Source organism: Tachypleus tridentatus, chromosome 13 (assembly GCF_004210375.1).
Source record: "Tachypleus tridentatus isolate NWPU-2018 chromosome 13, ASM421037v1, whole genome shotgun sequence".
Classification (NCBI taxonomy): Eukaryota; Metazoa; Arthropoda; class Merostomata; order Xiphosura; family Limulidae; genus Tachypleus; species Tachypleus tridentatus.
This window is the reverse complement of record NC_134837.1, coordinates 40,963,755-40,991,647: the sequence shown is the minus strand read 5'-3', so window position 1 is coordinate 40,991,647 and position 27,893 is coordinate 40,963,755. Positions and strand designations below refer to the sequence as shown.

At 38.3% G+C, this 27,893-nt stretch overlaps 1 protein-coding gene across 1 annotated transcript in view; it reads right to left on the bottom strand.

Moving 5' to 3' along the window:
* Positions 1-27,893, bottom strand: part of LOC143239054 (uncharacterized) — an 83,821-nt gene that overhangs the window by 42,628 nt on the left and 13,300 nt on the right. The window contains exon 3 of the mRNA XM_076479842.1: positions 27,052-27,335. Coding sequence (XP_076335957.1) covers positions 27,052-27,335 — 284 coding nt within the window. The remainder of the gene's footprint in view (positions 1-27,051; positions 27,336-27,893) is intronic.

Below are 27,893 nucleotides of genomic sequence, written 5' to 3'. Positions count from 1 at the left end.
TATATAGAAGTCCTTATACCAGTAGTGCTTGCAGATATTGTTGAATCTTCACTAGATAAGGAGTAGTGATCTGGAATTTCATCAGATGTGGGTTTAAATGAAGTTTGAGTCACAACTATATTAGAAATTGGTATGTCTGTGACTGTGGATGAACTCGATTGAGTGTCTACTGAATCGGATGTCACATAAGGTGTGCTTAGTGTGGGAACAATGGTTGTTTCTTTATACATTCTAGTTGTGGATGTCACACTATATGCTTCGGATGCAGACACCTTTTTGACGTTCCAGGTAACTTTGACGTTGTTATGTTCTTCGTTTCGTCGGTGAATACTGTTTCGGGTGATGTCGAATGAGAGAAAACCTCAGTCACTGGACGAGACGAAGATGACTCCTGAGCGAAAGAGGACGTTCTTGAATCAGTTCTACTTGAAGGTATTGTTGATGTCTCACTATATGCTTCAGATGGTGATTCCTTTCTTGATGTTTCTGGTAACTTTGATGTTGTTATATCCTTCGTTTCGTCGGTGTATAGTGTTTTGGGAAATGTAGAATCAGAGAAAATGTTAGTTGCTGGAGGAGACGAAGATGATTCCTGAGCGAAAGAGGACGTTCTTGACTCAGTGCTACTTGAAGGTAGTGTCGATGTTTCACTAAACAAAGAATACTGTCGTGAAGTTACTTGAGATGTTGGTGCAAATGAACTTTCTCCATTAGTTTTGGAAGAAAGTAGTGTGTCTGCTGTCATGGAGGAATTTATTTGATTTGTTGCTGAAACTGATGACACATAATGTGTAGTTGAAGTTGAAAAGTCAGTTATTTGTTTAGATGTAGCTGTTGGTGTGTCTGTAGTCTTATCAGTTGAGTCTACTTCTTTTATTGTTGTGGCAAACGTAGAACTTTTCACGGAAGATGGTTCTGCAGTAAATATTGTTTTGTCAGAGGAAGTTTCGGATGTAGTCTCAGTGTTTTGAAAAGATGAAGATGTCATGTCCGGATATATAGAAGTCCTTATACCAGTAGTGCTTGCAGATATTGTTGAATCTTCACTAGATAAGGAGTAGTGATCTGGAATTTCATCAGATGTGGGTTTAAATGAAGTTTGAGTCACAACTATATTAGAAATTGGTATGTCTGTGACTGTGGATGAACTCGATTGAGTGTCTACTGAATCGGATGTCACATAAGGTGTGCTTAGTGTGGGAACAATGGTTGTTTCTTTATACATTCTAGTTGTGGATGTCACACTATATGCTTCGGATGCAGACACCTTTTTGACGTTCCAGGTAACTTTGACGTTGTTATGTTCTTCGTTTCGTCGGTGAATACTGTTTCGGGTGATGTCGAATGAGAGAAAACCTCAGTCACTGGACGAGACGAAGATGACTCCTGAGCGAAAGAGGACGTTCTTGAATCAGTTCTACTTGAAGGTATTGTTGATGTCTCACTATATGCTTCAGATGGTGATTCCTTTCTTGATGTTTCTGGTAACTTTGATGTTGTTATATCCTTCGTTTCGTCGGTGTATAGTGTTTTGGGAAATGTAGAATCAGAGAAAATGTTAGTTGCTGGAGGAGACGAAGATGATTCCTGAGCGAAAGAGGACGTTCTTGACTCAGTGCTACTTGAAGGTAGTGTCGATGTTTCACTAAACAAAGAATACTGTCGTGAAGTTACTTGAGATGTTGGTGCAAATGAACTTTCTCCATTAGTTTTGGAAGAAAGTAGTGTGTCTGCTGTCATGGAGGAATTTATTTGATTTGTTGCTGAAACTGATGACACATAATGTGTAGTTGAAGTTGAAAAGTCAGTTATTTGTTTAGATGTAGCTGTTGGTGTGTCTGTAGTCTTATCAGTTGAGTCTACTTCTTTTATTGTTGTGGCAAACGTAGAACTTTTCACGGAAGATGGTTCTGCAGTAAATATTGTTTTGTCAGAGGAAGTTTCGGATGTAGTCTCAGTGTTTTGAAAAGATGAAGATGTCATGTCCGGATATATAGAAGTCCTTATACCAGTAGTGCTTGCAGATATTGTTGAATCTTCACTAGATAAGGAGTAGTGATCTGGAATTTCATCAGATGTGGGTTTAAATGAAGTTTGAGTCACAACTATATTAGAAATTGGTATGTCTGTGACTGTGGATGAACTCGATTGAGTGTCTACTGAATCGGATGTCACATAAGGTGTGCTTAGTGTGGGAACAATGGTTGTTTCTTTATACATTCTAGTTGTGGATGTCACACTATATGCTTCGGATGCAGACACCTTTTTTGACGTTCCAGGTAACTTTGACGTTGTTATGTTCTTCGTTTCGTCGGTGAATACTGTTTCGGGTGATGTCGAATGAGAGAAAACCTCAGTCACTGGACGAGACGAAGATGACTCCTGAGCGAAAGAGGACGTTCTTGAATCAGTTCTACTTGAAGGTATTGTTGATGTCTCACTATATGCTTCAGATGGTGATTCCTTTCTTGATGTTTCTGGTAACTTTGATGTTGTTATATCCTTCGTTTCGTCGGTGTATAGTGTTTTGGGAAATGTAGAATCAGAGAAAATGTTAGTTGCTGGAGGAGACGAAGATGATTCCTGAGCGAAAGAGGACGTTCTTGACTCAGTGCTACTTGAAGGTAGTGTCGATGTTTCACTAAACAAAGAATACTGTCGTGAAGTTACTTGAGATGTTGGTGCAAATGAACTTTCTCCATTAGTTTTGGAAGAAAGTAGTGTGTCTGCTGTCATGGAGGAATTTATTTGATTTGTTGCTGAAACTGATGACACATAATGTGTAGTTGAAGTTGAAAAGTCAGTTATTTGTTTAGATGTAGCTGTTGGTGTGTCTGTAGTCTTATCAGTTGAGTCTACTTCTTTTATTGTTGTGGCAAACGTAGAACTTTTCACGGAAGATGGTTCTGCAGTAAATATTGTTTTGTCAGAGGAAGTTTCGGATGTAGTCTCAGTGTTTTGAAAAGATGAAGATGTCATGTCCGGATATATAGAAGTCCTTATACCAGTAGTGCTTGCAGATATTGTTGAATCTTCACTAGATAAGGAGTAGTGATCTGGAATTTCATCAGATGTGGGTTTAAATGAAGTTTGAGTCACAACTATATTAGAAATTGGTATGTCTGTGACTGTGGATGAACTCGATTGAGTGTCTACTGAATCGGATGTCACATAAGGTGTGCTTAGTGTGGGAACAATGGTTGTTTCTTTATACATTCTAGTTGTGGATGTCACACTATATGCTTCGGATGCAGACACCTTTTTGACGTTCCAGGTAACTTTGACGTTGTTATGTTCTTCGTTTCGTCGGTGAATACTGTTTCGGGTGATGTCGAATGAGAGAAAACCTCAGTCACTGGACGAGACGAAGATGACTCCTGAGCGAAAGAGGACGTTCTTGAATCAGTTCTACTTGAAGGTATTGTTGATGTCTCACTATATGCTTCAGATGGTGATTCCTTTCTTGATGTTTCTGGTAACTTTGATGTTGTTATATCCTTCGTTTCGTCGGTGTATAGTGTTTTGGGAAATGTAGAATCAGAGAAAATGTTAGTTGCTGGAGGAGACGAAGATGATTCCTGAGCGAAAGAGGACGTTCTTGACTCAGTGCTACTTGAAGGTAGTGTCGATGTTTCACTAAACAAAGAATACTGTCGTGAAGTTACTTGAGATGTTGGTGCAAATGAACTTTCTCCATTAGTTTTGGAAGAAAGTAGTGTGTCTGCTGTCATGGAGGAATTTATTTGATTTGTTGCTGAAACTGATGACACATAATGTGTAGTTGAAGTTGAAAAGTCAGTTATTTGTTTAGATGTAGCTGTTGGTGTGTCTGTAGTCTTATCAGTTGAGTCTACTTCTTTTATTGTTGTGGCAAACGTAGAACTTTTCACGGAAGATGGTTCTGCAGTAAATATTGTTTTGTCAGAGGAAGTTTCGGATGTAGTCTCAGTGTTTTGAAAAGATGAAGATGTCATGTCCGGATATATAGAAGTCCTTATACCAGTAGTGCTTGCAGATATTGTTGAATCTTCACTAGATAAGGAGTAGTGATCTGGAATTTCATCAGATGTGGGTTTAAATGAAGTTTGAGTCACAACTATATTAGAAATTGGTATGTCTGTGACTGTGGATGAACTCGATTGAGTGTCTACTGAATCGGATGTCACATAAGGTGTGCTTAGTGTGGGAACAATGGTTGTTTCTTTATACATTCTAGTTGTGGATGTCACACTATATGCTTCGGATGCAGACACCTTTTTTGACGTTCCAGGTAACTTTGACGTTGTTATGTTCTTCGTTTCGTCGGTGAATACTGTTTCGGGTGATGTCGAATGAGAGAAAACCTCAGTCACTGGACGAGACGAAGATGACTCCTGAGCGAAAGAGGACGTTCTTGAATCAGTTCTACTTGAAGGTATTGTTGATGTCTCACTATATGCTTCAGATGGTGATTCCTTTCTTGATGTTTCTGGTAACTTTGATGTTGTTATATCCTTCGTTTCGTCGGTGTATAGTGTTTTGGGAAATGTAGAATCAGAGAAAATGTTAGTTGCTGGAGGAGACGAAGATGATTCCTGAGCGAAAGAGGACGTTCTTGACTCAGTGCTACTTGAAGGTAGTGTCGATGTTTCACTAAACAAAGAATACTGTCGTGAAGTTACTTGAGATGTTGGTGCAAATGAACTTTCTCCATTAGTTTTGGAAGAAAGTAGTGTGTCTGCTGTCATGGAGGAATTTATTTGATTTGTTGCTGAAACTGATGACACATAATGTGTAGTTGAAGTTGAAAAGTCAGTTATTTGTTTAGATGTAGCTGTTGGTGTGTCTGTAGTCTTATCAGTTGAGTCTACTTCTTTTATTGTTGTGGCAAACGTAGAACTTTTCACGGAAGATGGTTCTGCAGTAAATATTGTTTTGTCAGAGGAAGTTTCGGATGTAGTCTCAGTGTTTTGAAAAGATGAAGATGTCATGTCCGGATATATAGAAGTCCTTATACCAGTAGTGCTTGCAGATATTGTTGAATCTTCACTAGATAAGGAGTAGTGATCTGGAATTTCATCAGATGTGGGTTTAAATGAAGTTTGAGTCACAACTATATTAGAAATTGGTATGTCTGTGACTGTGGATGAACTCGATTGAGTGTCTACTGAATCGGATGTCACATAAGGTGTGCTTAGTGTGGGAACAATGGTTGTTTCTTTATACATTCTAGTTGTGGATGTCACACTATATGCTTCGGATGCAGACACCTTTTGACGTTCCAGGTAACTTTGACGTTGTTATGTTCTTCGTTTCGTCGGTGAATACTGTTTCGGGTGATGTCGAATGAGAGAAAACCTCAGTCACTGGACGAGACGAAGATGACTCCTGAGCGAAAGAGGACGTTCTTGAATCAGTTCTACTTGAAGGTATTGTTGATGTCTCACTATATGCTTCAGATGGTGATTCCTTTCTTGATGTTTCTGGTAACTTTGATGTTGTTATATCCTTCGTTTCGTCGGTGTATAGTGTTTTGGGAAATGTAGAATCAGAGAAAATGTTAGTTGCTGGAGGAGACGAAGATGATTCCTGAGCGAAAGAGGACGTTCTTGACTCAGTGCTACTTGAAGGTAGTGTCGATGTTTCACTAAACAAAGAATACTGTCGTGAAGTTACTTGAGATGTTGGTGCAAATGAACTTTCTCCATTAGTTTTGGAAGAAAGTAGTGTGTCTGCTGTCATGGAGGAATTTATTTGATTTGTTGCTGAAACTGATGACACATAATGTGTAGTTGAAGTTGAAAAGTCAGTTATTTGTTTAGATGTAGCTGTTGGTGTGTCTGTAGTCTTATCAGTTGAGTCTACTTCTTTTATTGTTGTGGCAAACGTAGAACTTTTCACGGAAGATGGTTCTGCAGTAAATATTGTTTTGTCAGAGGAAGTTTCGGATGTAGTCTCAGTGTTTTGAAAAGATGAAGATGTCATGTCCGGATATATAGAAGTCCTTATACCAGTAGTGCTTGCAGATATTGTTGAATCTTCACTAGATAAGGAGTAGTGATCTGGAATTTCATCAGATGTGGGTTTAAATGAAGTTTGAGTCACAACTATATTAGAAATTGGTATGTCTGTGACTGTGGATGAACTCGATTGAGTGTCTACTGAATCGGATGTCACATAAGGTGTGCTTAGTGTGGGAACAATGGTTGTTTCTTTATACATTCTAGTTGTGGATGTCACACTATATGCTTCGGATGCAGACACCTTTTTGACGTTCCAGGTAACTTTGACGTTGTTATGTTCTTCGTTTCGTCGGTGAATACTGTTTCGGGTGATGTCGAATGAGAGAAAACCTCAGTCACTGGACGAGACGAAGATGACTCCTGAGCGAAAGAGGACGTTCTTGAATCAGTTCTACTTGAAGGTATTGTTGATGTCTCACTATATGCTTCAGATGGTGATTCCTTTCTTGATGTTTCTGGTAACTTTGATGTTGTTATATCCTTCGTTTCGTCGGTGTATAGTGTTTTGGGAAATGTAGAATCAGAGAAAATGTTAGTTGCTGGAGGAGACGAAGATGATTCCTGAGCGAAAGAGGACGTTCTTGACTCAGTGCTACTTGAAGGTAGTGTCGATGTTTCACTAAACAAAGAATACTGTCGTGAAGTTACTTGAGATGTTGGTGCAAATGAACTTTCTCCATTAGTTTTGGAAGAAAGTAGTGTGTCTGCTGTCATGGAGGAATTTATTTGATTTGTTGCTGAAACTGATGACACATAATGTGTAGTTGAAGTTGAAAAGTCAGTTATTTGTTTAGATGTAGCTGTTGGTGTGTCTGTAGTCTTATCAGTTGAGTCTACTTCTTTTATTGTTGTGGCAAACGTAGAACTTTTCACGGAAGATGGTTCTGCAGTAAATATTGTTTTGTCAGAGGAAGTTTCGGATGTAGTCTCAGTGTTTTGAAAAGATGAAGATGTCATGTCCGGATATATAGAAGTCCTTATACCAGTAGTGCTTGCAGATATTGTTGAATCTTCACTAGATAAGGAGTAGTGATCTGGAATTTCATCAGATGTGGGTTTAAATGAAGTTTGAGTCACAACTATATTAGAAATTGGTATGTCTGTGACTGTGGATGAACTCGATTGAGTGTCTACTGAATCGGATGTCACATAAGGTGTGCTTAGTGTGGGAACAATGGTTGTTTCTTTATACATTCTAGTTGTGGATGTCACACTATATGCTTCGGATGCAGACACCTTTTTTGACGTTCCAGGTAACTTTGACGTTGTTATGTTCTTCGTTTCGTCGGTGAATACTGTTTCGGGTGATGTCGAATGAGAGAAAACCTCAGTCACTGGACGAGACGAAGATGACTCCTGAGCGAAAGAGGACGTTCTTGAATCAGTTCTACTTGAAGGTATTGTTGATGTCTCACTATATGCTTCAGATGGTGATTCCTTTCTTGATGTTTCTGGTAACTTTGATGTTGTTATATCCTTCGTTTCGTCGGTGTATAGTGTTTTGGGAAATGTAGAATCAGAGAAAATGTTAGTTGCTGGAGGAGACGAAGATGATTCCTGAGCGAAAGAGGACGTTCTTGACTCAGTGCTACTTGAAGGTAGTGTCGATGTTTCACTAAACAAAGAATACTGTCGTGAAGTTACTTGAGATGTTGGTGCAAATGAACTTTCTCCATTAGTTTTGGAAGAAAGTAGTGTGTCTGCTGTCATGGAGGAATTTATTTGATTTGTTGCTGAAACTGATGACACATAATGTGTAGTTGAAGTTGAAAAGTCAGTTATTTGTTTAGATGTAGCTGTTGGTGTGTCTGTAGTCTTATCAGTTGAGTCTACTTCTTTTATTGTTGTGGCAAACGTAGAACTTTTCACGGAAGATGGTTCTGCAGTAAATATTGTTTTGTCAGAGGAAGTTTCGGATGTAGTCTCAGTGTTTTGAAAAGATGAAGATGTCATGTCCGGATATATAGAAGTCCTTATACCAGTAGTGCTTGCAGATATTGTTGAATCTTCACTAGATAAGGAGTAGTGATCTGGAATTTCATCAGATGTGGGTTTAAATGAAGTTTGAGTCACAACTATATTAGAAATTGGTATGTCTGTGACTGTGGATGAACTCGATTGAGTGTCTACTGAATCGGATGTCACATAAGGTGTGCTTAGTGTGGGAACAATGGTTGTTTCTTTATACATTCTAGTTGTGGATGTCACACTATATGCTTCGGATGCAGACACCTTTTTTGACGTTCCAGGTAACTTTGACGTTGTTATGTTCTTCGTTTCGTCGGTGAATACTGTTTCGGGTGATGTCGAATGAGAGAAAACCTCAGTCACTGGACGAGACGAAGATGACTCCTGAGCGAAAGAGGACGTTCTTGAATCAGTTCTACTTGAAGGTATTGTTGATGTCTCACTATATGCTTCAGATGGTGATTCCTTTCTTGATGTTTCTGGTAACTTTGATGTTGTTATATCCTTCGTTTCGTCGGTGTATAGTGTTTTGGGAAATGTAGAATCAGAGAAAATGTTAGTTGCTGGAGGAGACGAAGATGATTCCTGAGCGAAAGAGGACGTTCTTGACTCAGTGCTACTTGAAGGTAGTGTCGATGTTTCACTAAACAAAGAATACTGTCGTGAAGTTACTTGAGATGTTGGTGCAAATGAACTTTCTCCATTAGTTTTGGAAGAAAGTAGTGTGTCTGCTGTCATGGAGGAATTTATTTGATTTGTTGCTGAAACTGATGACACATAATGTGTAGTTGAAGTTGAAAAGTCAGTTATTTGTTTAGATGTAGCTGTTGGTGTGTCTGTAGTCTTATCAGTTGAGTCTACTTCTTTTATTGTTGTGGCAAACGTAGAACTTTTCACGGAAGATGGTTCTGCAGTAAATATTGTTTTGTCAGAGGAAGTTTCGGATGTAGTCTCAGTGTTTTGAAAAGATGAAGATGTCATGTCCGGATATATAGAAGTCCTTATACCAGTAGTGCTTGCAGATATTGTTGAATCTTCACTAGATAAGGAGTAGTGATCTGGAATTTCATCAGATGTGGGTTTAAATGAAGTTTGAGTCACAACTATATTAGAAATTGGTATGTCTGTGACTGTGGATGAACTCGATTGAGTGTCTACTGAATCGGATGTCACATAAGGTGTGCTTAGTGTGGGAACAATGGTTGTTTCTTTATACATTCTAGTTGTGGATGTCACACTATATGCTTCGGATGCAGACACCTTTTTTGACGTTCCAGGTAACTTTGACGTTGTTATGTTCTTCGTTTCGTCGGTGAATACTGTTTCGGGTGATGTCGAATGAGAGAAAACCTCAGTCACTGGACGAGACGAAGATGACTCCTGAGCGAAAGAGGACGTTCTTGAATCAGTTCTACTTGAAGGTATTGTTGATGTCTCACTATATGCTTCAGATGGTGATTCCTTTCTTGATGTTTCTGGTAACTTTGATGTTGTTATATCCTTCGTTTCGTCGGTGTATAGTGTTTTGGGAAATGTAGAATCAGAGAAAATGTTAGTTGCTGGAGGAGACGAAGATGATTCCTGAGCGAAAGAGGACGTTCTTGACTCAGTGCTACTTGAAGGTAGTGTCGATGTTTCACTAAACAAAGAATACTGTCGTGAAGTTACTTGAGATGTTGGTGCAAATGAACTTTCTCCATTAGTTTTGGAAGAAAGTAGTGTGTCTGCTGTCATGGAGGAATTTATTTGATTTGTTGCTGAAACTGATGACACATAATGTGTAGTTGAAGTTGAAAAGTCAGTTATTTGTTTAGATGTAGCTGTTGGTGTGTCTGTAGTCTTATCAGTTGAGTCTACTTCTTTTATTGTTGTGGCAAACGTAGAACTTTTCACGGAAGATGGTTCTGCAGTAAATATTGTTTTGTCAGAGGAAGTTTCGGATGTAGTCTCAGTGTTTTGAAAAGATGAAGATGTCATGTCCGGATATATAGAAGTCCTTATACCAGTAGTGCTTGCAGATATTGTTGAATCTTCACTAGATAAGGAGTAGTGATCTGGAATTTCATCAGATGTGGGTTTAAATGAAGTTTGAGTCACAACTATATTAGAAATTGGTATGTCTGTGACTGTGGATGAACTCGATTGAGTGTCTACTGAATCGGATGTCACATAAGGTGTGCTTAGTGTGGGAACAATGGTTGTTTCTTTATACATTCTAGTTGTGGATGTCACACTATATGCTTCGGATGCAGACACCTTTTTTGACGTTCCAGGTAACTTTGACGTTGTTATGTTCTTCGTTTCGTCGGTGAATACTGTTTCGGGTGATGTCGAATGAGAGAAAACCTCAGTCACTGGACGAGACGAAGATGACTCCTGAGCGAAAGAGGACGTTCTTGAATCAGTTCTACTTGAAGGTATTGTTGATGTCTCACTATATGCTTCAGATGGTGATTCCTTTCTTGATGTTTCTGGTAACTTTGATGTTGTTATATCCTTCGTTTCGTCGGTGTATAGTGTTTTGGGAAATGTAGAATCAGAGAAAATGTTAGTTGCTGGAGGAGACGAAGATGATTCCTGAGCGAAAGAGGACGTTCTTGACTCAGTGCTACTTGAAGGTAGTGTCGATGTTTCACTAAACAAAGAATACTGTCGTGAAGTTACTTGAGATGTTGGTGCAAATGAACTTTCTCCATTAGTTTTGGAAGAAAGTAGTGTGTCTGCTGTCATGGAGGAATTTATTTGATTTGTTGCTGAAACTGATGACACATAATGTGTAGTTGAAGTTGAAAAGTCAGTTATTTGTTTAGATGTAGCTGTTGGTGTGTCTGTAGTCTTATCAGTTGAGTCTACTTCTTTTATTGTTGTGGCAAACGTAGAACTTTTCACGGAAGATGGTTCTGCAGTAAATATTGTTTTGTCAGAGGAAGTTTCGGATGTAGTCTCAGTGTTTTGAAAAGATGAAGATGTCATGTCCGGATATATAGAAGTCCTTATACCAGTAGTGCTTGCAGATATTGTTGAATCTTCACTAGATAAGGAGTAGTGATCTGGAATTTCATCAGATGTGGGTTTAAATGAAGTTTGAGTCACAACTATATTAGAAATTGGTATGTCTGTGACTGTGGATGAACTCGATTGAGTGTCTACTGAATCGGATGTCACATAAGGTGTGCTTAGTGTGGGAACAATGGTTGTTTCTTTATACATTCTAGTTGTGGATGTCACACTATATGCTTCGGATGCAGACACCTTTTTGACGTTCCAGGTAACTTTGACGTTGTTATGTTCTTCGTTTCGTCGGTGAATACTGTTTCGGGTGATGTCGAATGAGAGAAAACCTCAGTCACTGGACGAGACGAAGATGACTCCTGAGCGAAAGAGGACGTTCTTGAATCAGTTCTACTTGAAGGTATTGTTGATGTCTCACTATATGCTTCAGATGGTGATTCCTTTCTTGATGTTTCTGGTAACTTTGATGTTGTTATATCCTTCGTTTCGTCGGTGTATAGTGTTTTGGGAAATGTAGAATCAGAGAAAATGTTAGTTGCTGGAGGAGACGAAGATGATTCCTGAGCGAAAGAGGACGTTCTTGACTCAGTGCTACTTGAAGGTAGTGTCGATGTTTCACTAAACAAAGAATACTGTCGTGAAGTTACTTGAGATGTTGGTGCAAATGAACTTTCTCCATTAGTTTTGGAAGAAAGTAGTGTGTCTGCTGTCATGGAGGAATTTATTTGATTTGTTGCTGAAACTGATGACACATAATGTGTAGTTGAAGTTGAAAAGTCAGTTATTTGTTTAGATGTAGCTGTTGGTGTGTCTGTAGTCTTATCAGTTGAGTCTACTTCTTTTATTGTTGTGGCAAACGTAGAACTTTTCACGGAAGATGGTTCTGCAGTAAATATTGTTTTGTCAGAGGAAGTTTCGGATGTAGTCTCAGTGTTTTGAAAAGATGAAGATGTCATGTCCGGATATATAGAAGTCCTTATACCAGTAGTGCTTGCAGATATTGTTGAATCTTCACTAGATAAGGAGTAGTGATCTGGAATTTCATCAGATGTGGGTTTAAATGAAGTTTGAGTCACAACTATATTAGAAATTGGTATGTCTGTGACTGTGGATGAACTCGATTGAGTGTCTACTGAATCGGATGTCACATAAGGTGTGCTTAGTGTGGGAACAATGGTTGTTTCTTTATACATTCTAGTTGTGGATGTCACACTATATGCTTCGGATGCAGACACCTTTTTGACGTTCCAGGTAACTTTGACGTTGTTATGTTCTTCGTTTCGTCGGTGAATACTGTTTCGGGTGATGTCGAATGAGAGAAAACCTCAGTCACTGGACGAGACGAAGATGACTCCTGAGCGAAAGAGGACGTTCTTGAATCAGTTCTACTTGAAGGTATTGTTGATGTCTCACTATATGCTTCAGATGGTGATTCCTTTCTTGATGTTTCTGGTAACTTTGATGTTGTTATATCCTTCGTTTCGTCGGTGTATAGTGTTTTGGGAAATGTAGAATCAGAGAAAATGTTAGTTGCTGGAGGAGACGAAGATGATTCCTGAGCGAAAGAGGACGTTCTTGACTCAGTGCTACTTGAAGGTAGTGTCGATGTTTCACTAAACAAAGAATACTGTCGTGAAGTTACTTGAGATGTTGGTGCAAATGAACTTTCTCCATTAGTTTTGGAAGAAAGTAGTGTGTCTGCTGTCATGGAGGAATTTATTTGATTTGTTGCTGAAACTGATGACACATAATGTGTAGTTGAAGTTGAAAAGTCAGTTATTTGTTTAGATGTAGCTGTTGGTGTGTCTGTAGTCTTATCAGTTGAGTCTACTTCTTTTATTGTTGTGGCAAACGTAGAACTTTTCACGGAAGATGGTTCTGCAGTAAATATTGTTTTGTCAGAGGAAGTTTCGGATGTAGTCTCAGTGTTTTGAAAAGATGAAGATGTCATGTCCGGATATATAGAAGTCCTTATACCAGTAGTGCTTGCAGATATTGTTGAATCTTCACTAGATAAGGAGTAGTGATCTGGAATTTCATCAGATGTGGGTTTAAATGAAGTTTGAGTCACAACTATATTAGAAATTGGTATGTCTGTGACTGTGGATGAACTCGATTGAGTGTCTACTGAATCGGATGTCACATAAGGTGTGCTTAGTGTGGGAACAATGGTTGTTTCTTTATACATTCTAGTTGTGGATGTCACACTATATGCTTCGGATGCAGACACCTTTTTGACGTTCCAGGTAACTTTGACGTTGTTATGTTCTTCGTTTCGTCGGTGAATACTGTTTCGGGTGATGTCGAATGAGAGAAAACCTCAGTCACTGGACGAGACGAAGATGACTCCTGAGCGAAAGAGGACGTTCTTGAATCAGTTCTACTTGAAGGTATTGTTGATGTCTCACTATATGCTTCAGATGGTGATTCCTTTCTTGATGTTTCTGGTAACTTTGATGTTGTTATATCCTTCGTTTCGTCGGTGTATAGTGTTTTGGGAAATGTAGAATCAGAGAAAATGTTAGTTGCTGGAGGAGACGAAGATGATTCCTGAGCGAAAGAGGACGTTCTTGACTCAGTGCTACTTGAAGGTAGTGTCGATGTTTCACTAAACAAAGAATACTGTCGTGAAGTTACTTGAGATGTTGGTGCAAATGAACTTTCTCCATTAGTTTTGGAAGAAAGTAGTGTGTCTGCTGTCATGGAGGAATTTATTTGATTTGTTGCTGAAACTGATGACACATAATGTGTAGTTGAAGTTGAAAAGTCAGTTATTTGTTTAGATGTAGCTGTTGGTGTGTCTGTAGTCTTATCAGTTGAGTCTACTTCTTTTATTGTTGTGGCAAACGTAGAACTTTTCACGGAAGATGGTTCTGCAGTAAATATTGTTTTGTCAGAGGAAGTTTCGGATGTAGTCTCAGTGTTTTGAAAAGATGAAGATGTCATGTCCGGATATATAGAAGTCCTTATACCAGTAGTGCTTGCAGATATTGTTGAATCTTCACTAGATAAGGAGTAGTGATCTGGAATTTCATCAGATGTGGGTTTAAATGAAGTTTGAGTCACAACTATATTAGAAATTGGTATGTCTGTGACTGTGGATGAACTCGATTGAGTGTCTACTGAATCGGATGTCACATAAGGTGTGCTTAGTGTGGGAACAATGGTTGTTTCTTTATACATTCTAGTTGTGGATGTCACACTATATGCTTCGGATGCAGACACCTTTTTGACGTTCCAGGTAACTTTGACGTTGTTATGTTCTTCGTTTCGTCGGTGAATACTGTTTCGGGTGATGTCGAATGAGAGAAAACCTCAGTCACTGGACGAGACGAAGATGACTCCTGAGCGAAAGAGGACGTTCTTGAATCAGTTCTACTTGAAGGTATTGTTGATGTCTCACTATATGCTTCAGATGGTGATTCCTTTCTTGATGTTTCTGGTAACTTTGATGTTGTTATATCCTTCGTTTCGTCGGTGTATAGTGTTTTGGGAAATGTAGAATCAGAGAAAATGTTAGTTGCTGGAGGAGACGAAGATGATTCCTGAGCGAAAGAGGACGTTCTTGACTCAGTGCTACTTGAAGGTAGTGTCGATGTTTCACTAAACAAAGAATACTGTCGTGAAGTTACTTGAGATGTTGGTGCAAATGAACTTTCTCCATTAGTTTTGGAAGAAAGTAGTGTGTCTGCTGTCATGGAGGAATTTATTTGATTTGTTGCTGAAACTGATGACACATAATGTGTAGTTGAAGTTGAAAAGTCAGTTATTTGTTTAGATGTAGCTGTTGGTGTGTCTGTAGTCTTATCAGTTGAGTCTACTTCTTTTATTGTTGTGGCAAACGTAGAACTTTTCACGGAAGATGGTTCTGCAGTAAATATTGTTTTGTCAGAGGAAGTTTCGGATGTAGTCTCAGTGTTTTGAAAAGATGAAGATGTCATGTCCGGATATATAGAAGTCCTTATACCAGTAGTGCTTGCAGATATTGTTGAATCTTCACTAGATAAGGAGTAGTGATCTGGAATTTCATCAGATGTGGGTTTAAATGAAGTTTGAGTCACAACTATATTAGAAATTGGTATGTCTGTGACTGTGGATGAACTCGATTGAGTGTCTACTGAATCGGATGTCACATAAGGTGTGCTTAGTGTGGGAACAATGGTTGTTTCTTTATACATTCTAGTTGTGGATGTCACACTATATGCTTCGGATGCAGACACCTTTTTGACGTTCCAGGTAACTTTGACGTTGTTATGTTCTTCGTTTCGTCGGTGAATACTGTTTCGGGTGATGTCGAATGAGAGAAAACCTCAGTCACTGGACGAGACGAAGATGACTCCTGAGCGAAAGAGGACGTTCTTGAATCAGTTCTACTTGAAGGTATTGTTGATGTCTCACTATATGCTTCAGATGGTGATTCCTTTCTTGATGTTTCTGGTAACTTTGATGTTGTTATATCCTTCGTTTCGTCGGTGTATAGTGTTTTGGGAAATGTAGAATCAGAGAAAATGTTAGTTGCTGGAGGAGACGAAGATGATTCCTGAGCGAAAGAGGACGTTCTTGACTCAGTGCTACTTGAAGGTAGTGTCGATGTTTCACTAAACAAAGAATACTGTCGTGAAGTTACTTGAGATGTTGGTGCAAATGAACTTTCTCCATTAGTTTTGGAAGAAAGTAGTGTGTCTGCTGTCATGGAGGAATTTATTTGATTTGTTGCTGAAACTGATGACACATAATGTGTAGTTGAAGTTGAAAAGTCAGTTATTTGTTTAGATGTAGCTGTTGGTGTGTCTGTAGTCTTATCAGTTGAGTCTACTTCTTTTATTGTTGTGGCAAACGTAGAACTTTTCACGGAAGATGGTTCTGCAGTAAATATTGTTTTGTCAGAGGAAGTTTCGGATGTAGTCTCAGTGTTTTGAAAAGATGAAGATGTCTTGTCCGGATATATAGAAGTCCTTATACCAGTAGTGCTTGCAGATATTGTTGAATCTTCACTAGATAAGGAGTAGTGATCTGGAATTTCATCAGATGTGGGTTTAAATGAAGTTTGAGTCACAACTATATTAGAAATTGGTATGTCTGTGACTGTGGATGAACTCGATTGAGTGTCTACTGAATCGGATGTCACATAAGGTGTGCTTAGTGTGGGAACAATGGTTGTTTCTTTATACATTCTAGTTGTGGATGTCACACTATATGCTTCGGATGCAGACACCTTTTGACGTTCCAGGTAACTTTGACGTTGTTATGTTCTTCGTTTCGTCGGTGAATACTGTTTCGGGTGATGTCGAATGAGAGAAAACCTCAGTCACTGGACGAGACGAAGATGACTCCTGAGCGAAAGAGGACGTTCTTGAATCAGTTCTACTTGAAGGTATTGTTGATGTCTCACTATATGCTTCAGATGGTGATTCCTTTCTTGATGTTTCTGGTAACTTTGATGTTGTTATATCCTTCGTTTCGTCGGTGTATAGTGTTTTGGGAAATGTAGAATCAGAGAAAATGTTAGTTGCTGGAGGAGACGAAGATGATTCCTGAGCGAAAGAGGACGTTCTTGACTCAGTGCTACTTGAAGGTAGTGTCGATGTTTCACTAAACAAAGAATACTGTCGTGAAGTTACTTGAGATGTTGGTGCAAATGAACTTTCTCCATTAGTTTTGGAAGAAAGTAGTGTGTCTGCTGTCATGGAGGAATTTATTTGATTTGTTGCTGAAACTGATGACACATAATGTGTAGTTGAAGTTGAAAAGTCAGTTATTTGTTTAGATGTAGCTGTTGGTGTGTCTGTAGTCTTATCAGTTGAGTCTACTTCTTTTATTGTTGTGGCAAACGTAGAACTTTTCACGGAAGATGGTTCTGCAGTAAATATTGTTTTGTCAGAGGAAGTTTCGGATGTAGTCTCAGTGTTTTGAAAAGATGAAGATGTCTTGTCCGGATATATAGAAGTCCTTATATACCAGTAGTGCTTGCAGATATTGTTGAATCTTCACTAGATAAGGAGTAGTGATCTGGAATTTCATCAGATGTGGGTTTAAATGAAGTTTGAGTCACAACTATATTAGAAATTGGTATGTCTGTGACTGTGGATGAACTCGATTGAGTGTCTACTGAATCGGATGTCACATAAGGTGTGCTTAGTGTGGGAACAATGGTTGTTTCTTTATACATTCTAGTTGTGGATGTCACACTATATGCTTCGGATGCAGACACCTTTTTGACGTTCCAGGTAACTTTGACGTTGTTATGTTCTTCGTTTCGTCGGTGAATACTGTTTCGGGTGATGTCGAATGAGAGAAAACCTCAGTCACTGGACGAGACGAAGATGACTCCTGAGCGAAAGAGGACGTTCTTGAATCAGTTCTACTTGAAGGTATTGTTGATGTCTCACTATATGCTTCAGATGGTGATTCCTTTCTTGATGTTTCTGGTAACTTTGATGTTGTTATATCCTTCGTTTCGTCGGTGTATAGTGTTTTGGGAAATGTAGAATCAGAGAAAATGTTAGTTGCTGGAGGAGACGAAGATGATTCCTGAGCGAAAGAGGACGTTCTTGACTCAGTGCTACTTGAAGGTAGTGTCGATGTTTCACTAAACAAAGAATACTGTCGTGAAGTTACTTGAGATGTTGGTGCAAATGAACTTTCTCCATTAGTTTTGGAAGAAAGTAGTGTGTCTGCTGTCATGGAGGAATTTATTTGATTTGTTGCTGAAACTGATGACACATAATGTGTAGTTGAAGTTGAAAAGTCAGTTATTTGTTTAGATGTAGCTGTTGGTGTGTCTGTAGTCTTATCAGTTGAGTCTACTTCTTTTATTGTTGTGGCAAACGTAGAACTTTTCACGGAAGATGGTTCTGCAGTAAATATTGTTTTGTCAGAGGAAGTTTCGGATGTAGTCTCAGTGTTTTGAAAAGATGAAGATGTCTTGTCCGGATATATAGAAGTCCTTATACCAGTAGTGCTTGCAGATATTGTTGAATCTTCACTAGATAAGGAGTAGTGATCTGGAATTTCATCAGATGTGGGTTTAAATGAAGTTTGAGTCACAACTATATTAGAAATTGGTATGTCTGTGACTGTGGATGAACTCGATTGAGTGTCTACTGAATCGGATGTCACATAAGGTGTGCTTAGTGTGGGAACAATGGTTGTTTCTTTATACATTCTAGTTGTGGATGTCACACTATATGCTTCGGATGCAGACACCTTTTTGACGTTCCAGGTAACTTTGACGTTGTTATGTTCTTCGTTTCGTCGGTGAATACTGTTTCGGGTGATGTCGAATGAGAGAAAACCTCAGTCACTGGACGAGACGAAGATGACTCCTGAGCGAAAGAGGACGTTCTTGAATCAGTTCTACTTGAAGGTATTGTTGATGTCTCACTATATGCTTCAGATGGTGATTCCTTTCTTGATGTTTCTGGTAACTTTGATGTTGTTATATCCTTCGTTTCGTCGGTGTATAGTGTTTTGGGAAATGTAGAATCAGAGAAAATGTTAGTTGCTGGAGGAGACGAAGATGATTCCTGAGCGAAAGAGGACGTTCTTGACTCAGTGCTACTTGAAGGTAGTGTCGATGTTTCACTAAACAAAGAATACTGTCGTGAAGTTACTTGAGATGTTGGTGCAAATGAACTTTCTCCATTAGTTTTGGAAGAAAGTAGTGTGTCTGCTGTCATGGAGGAATTTATTTGATTTGTTGCTGAAACTGATGACACATAATGTGTAGTTGAAGTTGAAAAGTCAGTTATTTGTTTAGATGTAGCTGTTGGTGTGTCTGTAGTCTTATCAGTTGAGTCTACTTCTTTTATTGTTGTGACAAACGTAGAACTTTTCACGGAAGATGGTTCTGCAGTAAATATTGTTTTGTCAGAGGAAGATTCGGATGTAGTCTCAGTGTTTTGAAAAGATGAAGATGTCTTGTCCGGATATATAGAAGTCCTTATACCAGTAGTGCTTGCAGATATTGTTGAATCTTCACTAGATAAGGAGTAGTGATCTGGAATTTCATCAGATGTGGGTTTAAATGAAGTTTGAGTCACAACTATATTAGAAATTGGTATGTCTGTGACTGTGGATGAACTCGATTGAGTGTCTACTGAATCGGATGTCACATAAGGTGTGCTTAGTGTGGGAACAATGGTTGTTTCTTTATACATTCTAGTTGTGGATGTCACACTATATGCTTCGGATGCAGATACCTTTTTTGACGTTCCAGGTAACTTTGACGTTGTTATGTTCTTCGTTTCGTCGGTGAATACTGTTTCGGGTGATGTCGAATGAGAGAAAACCTCAGTCACTGGACGAGACGAAGATGACTCCTGAGCGAAAGAGGACGTTCTTGAATCAGTTCTACTTGAAGGTATTGTTGATGTCTCACTATATGCTTCAGATGGTGATTCCTTTCTTGATGTTTCTGGTAACTTTGATGTTGTTATATCCTTCGTTTCGTCGGTGTATAGTGTTTTGGGAAATGTAGAATCAGAGAAAATGTTAGTTGCTGGAGGAGACGAAGATGATTCCTGAGCGAAAGAGGACGTTCTTGACTCAGTGCTACTTGAAGGTAGTGTCGATGTTTCACTAAACAAAGAATACTGTCGTGAAGTTACTTGAGATGTTGGTGCAAATGAACTTTCTCCATTAGTTTTGGAAGAAAGTAGTGTGTCTGCTGTCATGGAGGAATTTATTTGATTTGTTGCTGAAACTGATGACACATAATGTTTAGTTGAAATTGAAAAGTCAGCTATTTGTTTAGATGTAGCTGTTGGTGTGTCTGTAGTCTTATCAGTTGAGTCTACTTCTTTTATTGTTGTGAGAAACGTAGAACTTTTCACGGAAGATGGTTCTCCAGTAAATATTGTTTTGTCAGAGGAAGATTCGGATGTAGTCTCAGTGTTTTGAAAAGATGAAGATGTCTTGTCCGGATATATAGAAGTCCTTATACCAGTAGTGCTTGCAGATATTGTTGAATCTTCACTAGATAAGGAGTAGTGATCTGGAATTTCATCAGATGTGGGTTTAAATGAAGTTTGAGTCACAACTATATTAGAAATTGGTATGTCTGTGACTGTGGATGAACTCGATTGAGTGTCTACTGAATCGGATGTCACATAAGGTGTGCTTAGTGTGGGAACAATGGTTGTTTCTTTATACATTCTAGTTGTGGATGTCACACTATATGCTTCGGATGCAGAAACCTTTTTTGACGTTCCAGGTAACTTTGACGTTGTTATGTTCTTCGTTTCGTCGGTGAATACTGTTTCGGGTGATGTCGAATGAGAGAAAACCTCAGTCACTGGACGAGACGAAGATGACTCCTGAGCGAAAGAGGACGTTCTTGAATCAGTTCTACTTGAAGGTATTGTTGATGTCTCACTATATGCTTCAGATGGTGATTCCTTTCTTGATGTTTCTGGTAACTTTGATGTTGTTATATCCTTCGTTTCGTCGGTGTATAGTGTTTTGGGAAATGTAGAATCAGAGAAAATGTTAGTTGCTGGAGGAGACGAAGATGATTCCTGAGCGAAAGAGGACGTTCTTGACTCAGTGCTACTTGAAGGTAGTGTCGATGTTTCACTAAACAAAGAATACTGTCGTGAAGTTACTTGAGATGTTGGTGCAAATGAACTTTCTCCATTAGTTTTGGAAGAAAGTAGTGTGTCTGCTGTCATGGAGGAATTTATTTGATTTGTTGCTGAAACTGATGACACATAATGTGTAGTTGAAGTTGAAAAGTCAGTTATTTGTTTAGATGTAGCTGTTGGTGTGTCTGTAGTCTTATCAGTTGAGTCTACTTCTTTTATTGTTGTGGCAAACGTAGAACTTTTCACGGAAGATGGTTCTGCAGTAAATATTGTTTTGTCAGAGGAAGATTCGGATGTAGTCTCAGTGTTTTGAAAAGATGAAGATGTCTTGTCCGGATATATAGAAGTCCTTATACCAGTAGTGCTTGCAGATATTGTTGAATCTTCACTAGATAAGGAGTAGTGATCTGGAATTTCATCAGATGTGGGTTTAAATGAAGTTTGAGTCACAACTATATTAGAAATTGGTATGTCTGTGACTGTGGATGAACTCGATTGAGTGTCTACTGAATCGGATGTCACATAAGGTGTGCTTAGTGTGGGAACAATGGTTGTTTCTTTATACATTCTAGTTGTGGATGTCACACTATATGCTTCGGATGCAGACACCTTTTTTGACGTTCCAGGTAACTTTGACGTTGTTATGTTCTTCGTTTCGTCGGTGAATACTGTTTCGGGTGATGTCGAATGAGAGAAAACCTCAGTCACTGGACGAGACGAAGATGACTCCTGAGCGAAAGAGGACGTTCTTGAATCAGTTCTACTTGAAGGTATTGTTGATGTCTCACTATATGCTTCAGATGGTGATTCCTTTCTTGATGTTTCTGGTAACTTTGATGTTGTTATATCCTTCGTTTCGTCGGTGTATAGTGTTTTGGGAAATGTAGAATCAGAGAAAATGTTAGTTGCTGGAGGAGACGAAGATGATTCCTGAGCGAAAGAGGACGTTCTTGACTCAGTGCTACTTGAAGGTAGTGTCGATGTTTCACTAAACAAAGAATACTGTCGTGAAGTTACTTGAGATGTTGGTGCAAATGAACTTTCTCCATTAGTTTTGGAAGAAAGTAGTGTGTCTGCTGTCATGGAGGAATTTATTTGATTTGTTGCTGAAACTGATGACACATAATGTGTAGTTGAAGTTGAAAAGTCAGTTATTTGTTTAGATGTAGCTGTTGGTGTGTCTGTAGTCTTATCAGTTGAGTCTACTTCTTTTATTGTTGTGGCAAACGTAGAACTTTTCACGGAAGATGGTTCTGCAGTAAATATTGTTTTGTCAGAGGAAGTTTCGGATGTAGTCTCAGTGTTTTGAAAAGATGAAGATGTCTTGTCCGGATATATAGAAGTCCTTATACCAGTAGTGCTTGCAGATATTGTTGAATCTTCACTAGATAAGGAGTAGTGATCTGGAATTTCATCAGATGTGGGTTTAAATGAAGTTTGAGTCACAACTATATTAGAAATTGGTATGTCTGTGACTGTGGATGAACTCGATTGAGTGTCTACTGAATCGGATGTCACATAAGGTGTGCTTAGTGTGGGAACAATGGTTGTTTCTTTATACATTCTAGTTGTGGATGTCACACTATATGCTTCGGATGCAGACACCTTTTTTGACGTTCCAGGTAACTTTGACGTTGTTATGTTCTTCGTTTCGTCGGTGAATACTGTTTCGGGTGATGTCGAATGAGAGAAAACCTCAGTCACTGGACGAGACGAAGATGACTCCTGAGCGAAAGAGGACGTTCTTGAATCAGTTCTACTTGAAGGTATTGTTGATGTCTCACTATATGCTTCAGATGGTGATTCCTTTCTTGATGTTTCTGGTAACTTTGATGTTGTTATATCCTTCGTTTCGTCGGTGTATAGTGTTTTGGGAAATGTAGAATCAGAGAAAATGTTAGTTGCTGGAGGAGACGAAGATGATTCCTGAGCGAAAGAGGACGTTCTTGACTCAGTGCTACTTGAAGGTAGTGTCGATGTTTCACTAAACAAAGAATACTGTCGTGAAGTTACTTGAGATGTTGGTGCAAATGAACTTTCTCCATTAGTTTTGGAAGAAAGTGGTGTGTCTGCTGTCATGGAGAAATTTATTTGATTTGTTGCTGAAACTGATGACACATAATGTGTAGTTGAAGTTGAAAAGTCAGTTATTTGTTTAGATGTAGCTGTTGGTGTGTCTGTAGTCTTATCAGTTGAGTCTACTTCTTTTATTGTTGTGGCAAACGTAGAACTTTTCACGGAAGATGGTTCTGCAGTAAATATTGTTTTGTCAGAGGAAGTTTCGGATGTAGTCTCAGTGTTTTGAAAAGATGAAGATGTCTTGTCCGGATATATAGAAGTCCTTATACCAGTAGTGCTTGCAGATATTGTTGAATCTTCACTAGATAAGGAGTAGTGATCTGGAATTTCATCAGATGTGGGTTTAAATGAAGTTTGAGTCACAACTATATTAGAAATTGGTATGTCTGTGACTGTGGATGAACTCGATTGAGTGTCTACTGAATCGGATGTCACATAAGGTGTGCTTAGTGTGGGAACAATGGTTGTTTCTTTATACATTCTAGTTGTGGATGTCACACTATATGCTTCGGATGCAGACACCTTTTTTGACGTTCCAGGTAACTTTGACGTTGTTATGTTCTTCGTTTCGTCGGTGAATACTGTTTCGGGTGATGTCGAATGAGAGAAAACCTCAGTCACTGGACGAGACGAAGATGACTCCTGAGCGAAAGAGGACGTTCTTGAATCAGTTCTACTTGAAGGTATTGTTGATGTCTCACTATATGCTTCAGATGGTGATTCCTTTCTTGATGTTTCTGGTAACTTTGATGTTGTTATATCCTTCGTTTCGTCGGTGTATAGTGTTTTGGGAAATGTAGAATCAGAGAAAATGTTAGTTGCTGGAGGAGACGAAGATGATTCCTGAGCGAAAGAGGACGTTCTTGACTCAGTGCTACTTGAAGGTAGTGTCGATGTTTCACTAAACAAAGAATACTGTCGTGAAGTTACTTGAGATGTTGGTGCAAATGAACTTTCTCCATTAGTTTTGGAAGAAAGTAGTGTGTCTGCTGTCATGGAGGAATTTATTTGATTTGTTGCTGAAACTGATGACACATAATGTGTAGTTGAAGTTGAAAAGTCAGTTATTTGTTTAGATGTAGCTGTTGGTGTGTCTGTAGTCTTATCAGTTGAGTCTACTTCTTTTATTGTTGTGGCAAACGTAGAACTTTTCACGGAAGATTGTTCTGCAGTAAATATTGTTTTGTCAGAGGAAGATTCGGATGTAGTCTCAGTGTTTTGAAAAGATGAAGATGTCTTGTCCGGATATATAGAAGTCCTTATACCAGTAGTGCTTGCAGATATTGTTGAATCTTCACTAGATAAGGAGTAGTGATGTGGAATTTCATCAGATGGGGTTTTACATGAAGTTTGAGTCACAACTATATTAGAAATTGGTATGTCTGTGGCTGTGGATGAACTCGATTGAGTGTCTACTGAATCGGATGTCACATAAGGGGTGTTTAGTGTAGGAATAATGGTTGTTTCTTTATACATTCTAGTTGTGGATGTCACACTATATGCTTCAGATGCAGACACCTTTTGTGATGCTCCAGGTAACTTTGACGTTTTTATGTTCTTCGTTTCGTCGGTGAATACTGTTTCGGGAGATGTCGAATGAGAGAAAACCTTAGTCACTGGACGAGACGAAGATGACTCCTGAGCGAAAGAGGACTTTCTTGTATCAGTTCTACTTGAAGGTATTGTGGATGTCACACTATATGCTTCAGATGCAGACACCTTTTGTGATGCTTCAGGTAACTTTGACGTTTTTATGTTCTTCGTTTTGTCGGTGAATACTGTTTCGGGAGATGTCGAATGAGAGAAAACCTCAGTCACTGGACGAGACGAAGATGACTCCTGAGCGAAAGAGGACTTTCTTGTATCAGTTCTACTTAAAGGTATTGTTGATGTCTCACTATATGCTTCAGATGGTGATTTCTTTCTTGATGTTTTTGGTAAATTTGACGTTATGTTCTTCGTTTCGTCGGTGAATACTGTTTCGGGAGATGTCGAATGAGAGAAAACCTCAGCCACTGGACGAGACAAAGATGACTCCTGAGCGAATGAGGATGTTCTTGAATCAGTTCTACTTGAAGGTATTGTTGATGTTTCACTATATGCTTCAGATGGTGATTTCTTTCTTGATATTTCTGGTAACTTTGATGTTGTTATATCATTCGTTTTGTCAGTGTATATTGTTTTGGGAGATGTAGAATCAGAGATAACCTCAGTCACTGGACGAGACGATGATGACGCCTGAGCGAAAGAGGACGTTCTTGAATCAGTTCTACTTGAAGGTATTGTTGATGTCTCACTATATGCTTCAGATGGTGATTTCTTTCTTGATATTTCTGGTAACTTTGATGTTGTTATATCATTCGTTTTGTCAGTGTATATTGTTTTGGGAGATGTAGAATCAGAGATAACCTCAGTCACTGGACGAGACGATGATGACGCCTGAGCGAAAGAGGACGTTCTTGAATCAGTTCTACTTGAAGGTATTGTTGATGTCTCACTATATGCTTCAGATGGTGATTTCTTTCTTGATGTTTCTGGTAACTTTGATGTTGTTATATTATTTGTTTTGTCGGTGAATACTGTGTCGGGAGATGTTGAATTAGAGAAAATCTGAGTCACTGGATGAGTCGAAGATGACTTCTTATCGAACAATGACGTTCTTGAATCAGTTCTACTTGAAGGTATTGTTGATGTCTCTCTGTATGATGCAGATGGAGACTCAAGATGCATATTTTGCGTTGTACGCAGTTGTCTTGGTGCATTTAAGTGTAAAAAAATTTCAATACTAGCTATGGCCAGCATTCCTTTTTGGCTCTTTGAGATTGTCCCTTGTAGTAGTATCTTGGAAAAGAAAAGAAAAAAAGAAAAGTCGTTTTGAAGTATTGGATTTGAGATAACATTTTTAAATTATGACATATTGACATTCAAATATTTTGTAATTAGTGGGACTAATATTTTTATTGTATGTACAATAATTTATTGTTTTTTTTACTGGGTTTTTGTAAAGCTAGAGTAATCACAACGGTTCTCCACATGGTGAAATTTTACATTAGTTAAACTTGTAAGTGAACTGTTTGATTTATTCGTGGTACTTATTTAATCCTAGTTGGCTGATTAGAAACTAGCTCTTTTTTGTTAATTTTTAATGGTAATATTTTGGTTCATGTGAGAGCTCTAAGGAGAACCGAGGAAATCCCTTTTAAAGTCACAACATATTTCGTTTCAGAACAGCCAAATATATGTTTACAAGTGTCTTCACAGTATGTAGAGATCTTTACACTGTGCATTGAATTTCAAAATAATTTGACTACTTATTTGTTTAAAATATATGTTAAGTTTATTTGTAGACGTTATATGTCTATACATCTTCGTTATTTTAATAGTATGGTTATTTAAGGGTTTATTATTGACCAGCCATTATCAGAAGTGGTAGTTTCTTTCAGTAGATTCAGCCAATATATACTTAGTTTCAGTTTTTTGCTTAGAAAATGTTTATTTTAGCAAATAATACATATTAATTAATAATTCAAGAGTTTGGGCTCGTCAATAAGTTGTACATAGATATTGAAGCTTTCCCTTCGATTGACTGATTGTTTGGAAGCAAGAACAAAGCCACACACTGAGCTATCTGTGGTGTACGTACCACGGTTGTCGAAACCCGGTTTCTATTAATGTAAGTCCGCAGAGATATTGTTGTGCCATTGGGAGGCTTTTCCCTTCGGTTTGGTTTTGTTTGGTTTGTTTTGAATTCCGCGCAAAGCTACACGAGGGCTACTTGCGCTAGCCGTCCATAATTTATCACTAATTTTAACTGGTGGATTAGATGGAAAACAGTTGGTCAACAGCACGCCAAGACTTACGCTACTTTGTTTGGTTTGTTTTTGAATTTCGTTGAAAGGTACACGAAGACTATCTGCGCTAGCCGTCCTTAATTTAGCAGTGTCAGACTAGAGGAAGGCAACTAGTCATCACCATCCACGGCTAACTATTAGGCTACTCTATTACCAACGAATGGGATTGACAGTCACTTTATAACGCCCCCACGGGTGAAAGGGCGAGCATATTTGGTATTACAAGGATTCGAACCCGCGACCATCGGATTATGAGTCGTGTGCCTTAACCACCTGACCATGACGGACCCTTTTCCCTTCGGAGGAGACATAAGAAATTTAATTAAAAGCATTATATACATACAACCACACACACACACACTCACATATATTGTATTTCAAGTAATCAGATGGAAAATAATTAATTCACTCTTTTTCTTTTTTCAATAATAATGTAATTGCTATTTCATTTCTCTAAACACTTTTGTGTTACTTCTTTCAATTCAACAGTATTTATTATGCGAAATATAGTAAAAATAAAATTCTGATAAGCATGTTTTTACGTTCATAGTTTACCTCAAACGTTTTGTTTTCTTTGTTTTGTTGAGTCATTTTACTAATCAAGTCAATTTCAATTGGGATCCATTCTCTTCCAAGCTTTATATTGGGAGTAAATTCCGATTTTGTTGACCATAGGATTGTTTTTTGAGGACTAAGTAGCGTCACTTCAAATTGCACTTCAATTGACAAAAAAACCCATAGTATCAGTTTGTCTATCGCAGTGCTGAACTTCAATTTGTCGATTACAAGATATGCCGTTTTATGTTTCTGTCCTCTGAGTAGCGCAATAATACGTTGACCTGTAAAGCATACAATTATAAATATTAAAGCGTTAAATGACAGAAAAGTCAAGAAATGCGTAATCTCCGCTTTAATGTGTTCAAACAAAGACAACGTTGTACCTCAACGTAAAAAGAATCAGACCATATTCAGTTTTAACTCGAATTCGTTATTTCGAGTGTTGCTGAAACACTGTATTTTTAACTTGCGAAATAACTCTTGTAATAAGTTCCAGTTAGCGTTTGAAAAAGATCAGAAAAATTATTTGTCTGTTTATAATTCGGAATAAAAATGATATCCAAAGATATTTGGAAGTTTCATGTTTTCAAAAAGATATTACATTACTCAGCTTTTTCACTTAATCTATTTCCAAACTACTAACAATTAGAAATCTGTTTTGAAATAAGATATGATAATCTCTTAATACATTTTAACAGTTGCATCTTAATGGATGAGTCAATATGTAATTTTTACCATTTGTGATCTTATGTTGCCAGTATAAATGTGGATAAATTCATAATAACTTGCTACATGCAGTACATATGATTGTCTGCAAGGAAACGTTTTGGATTTCATCA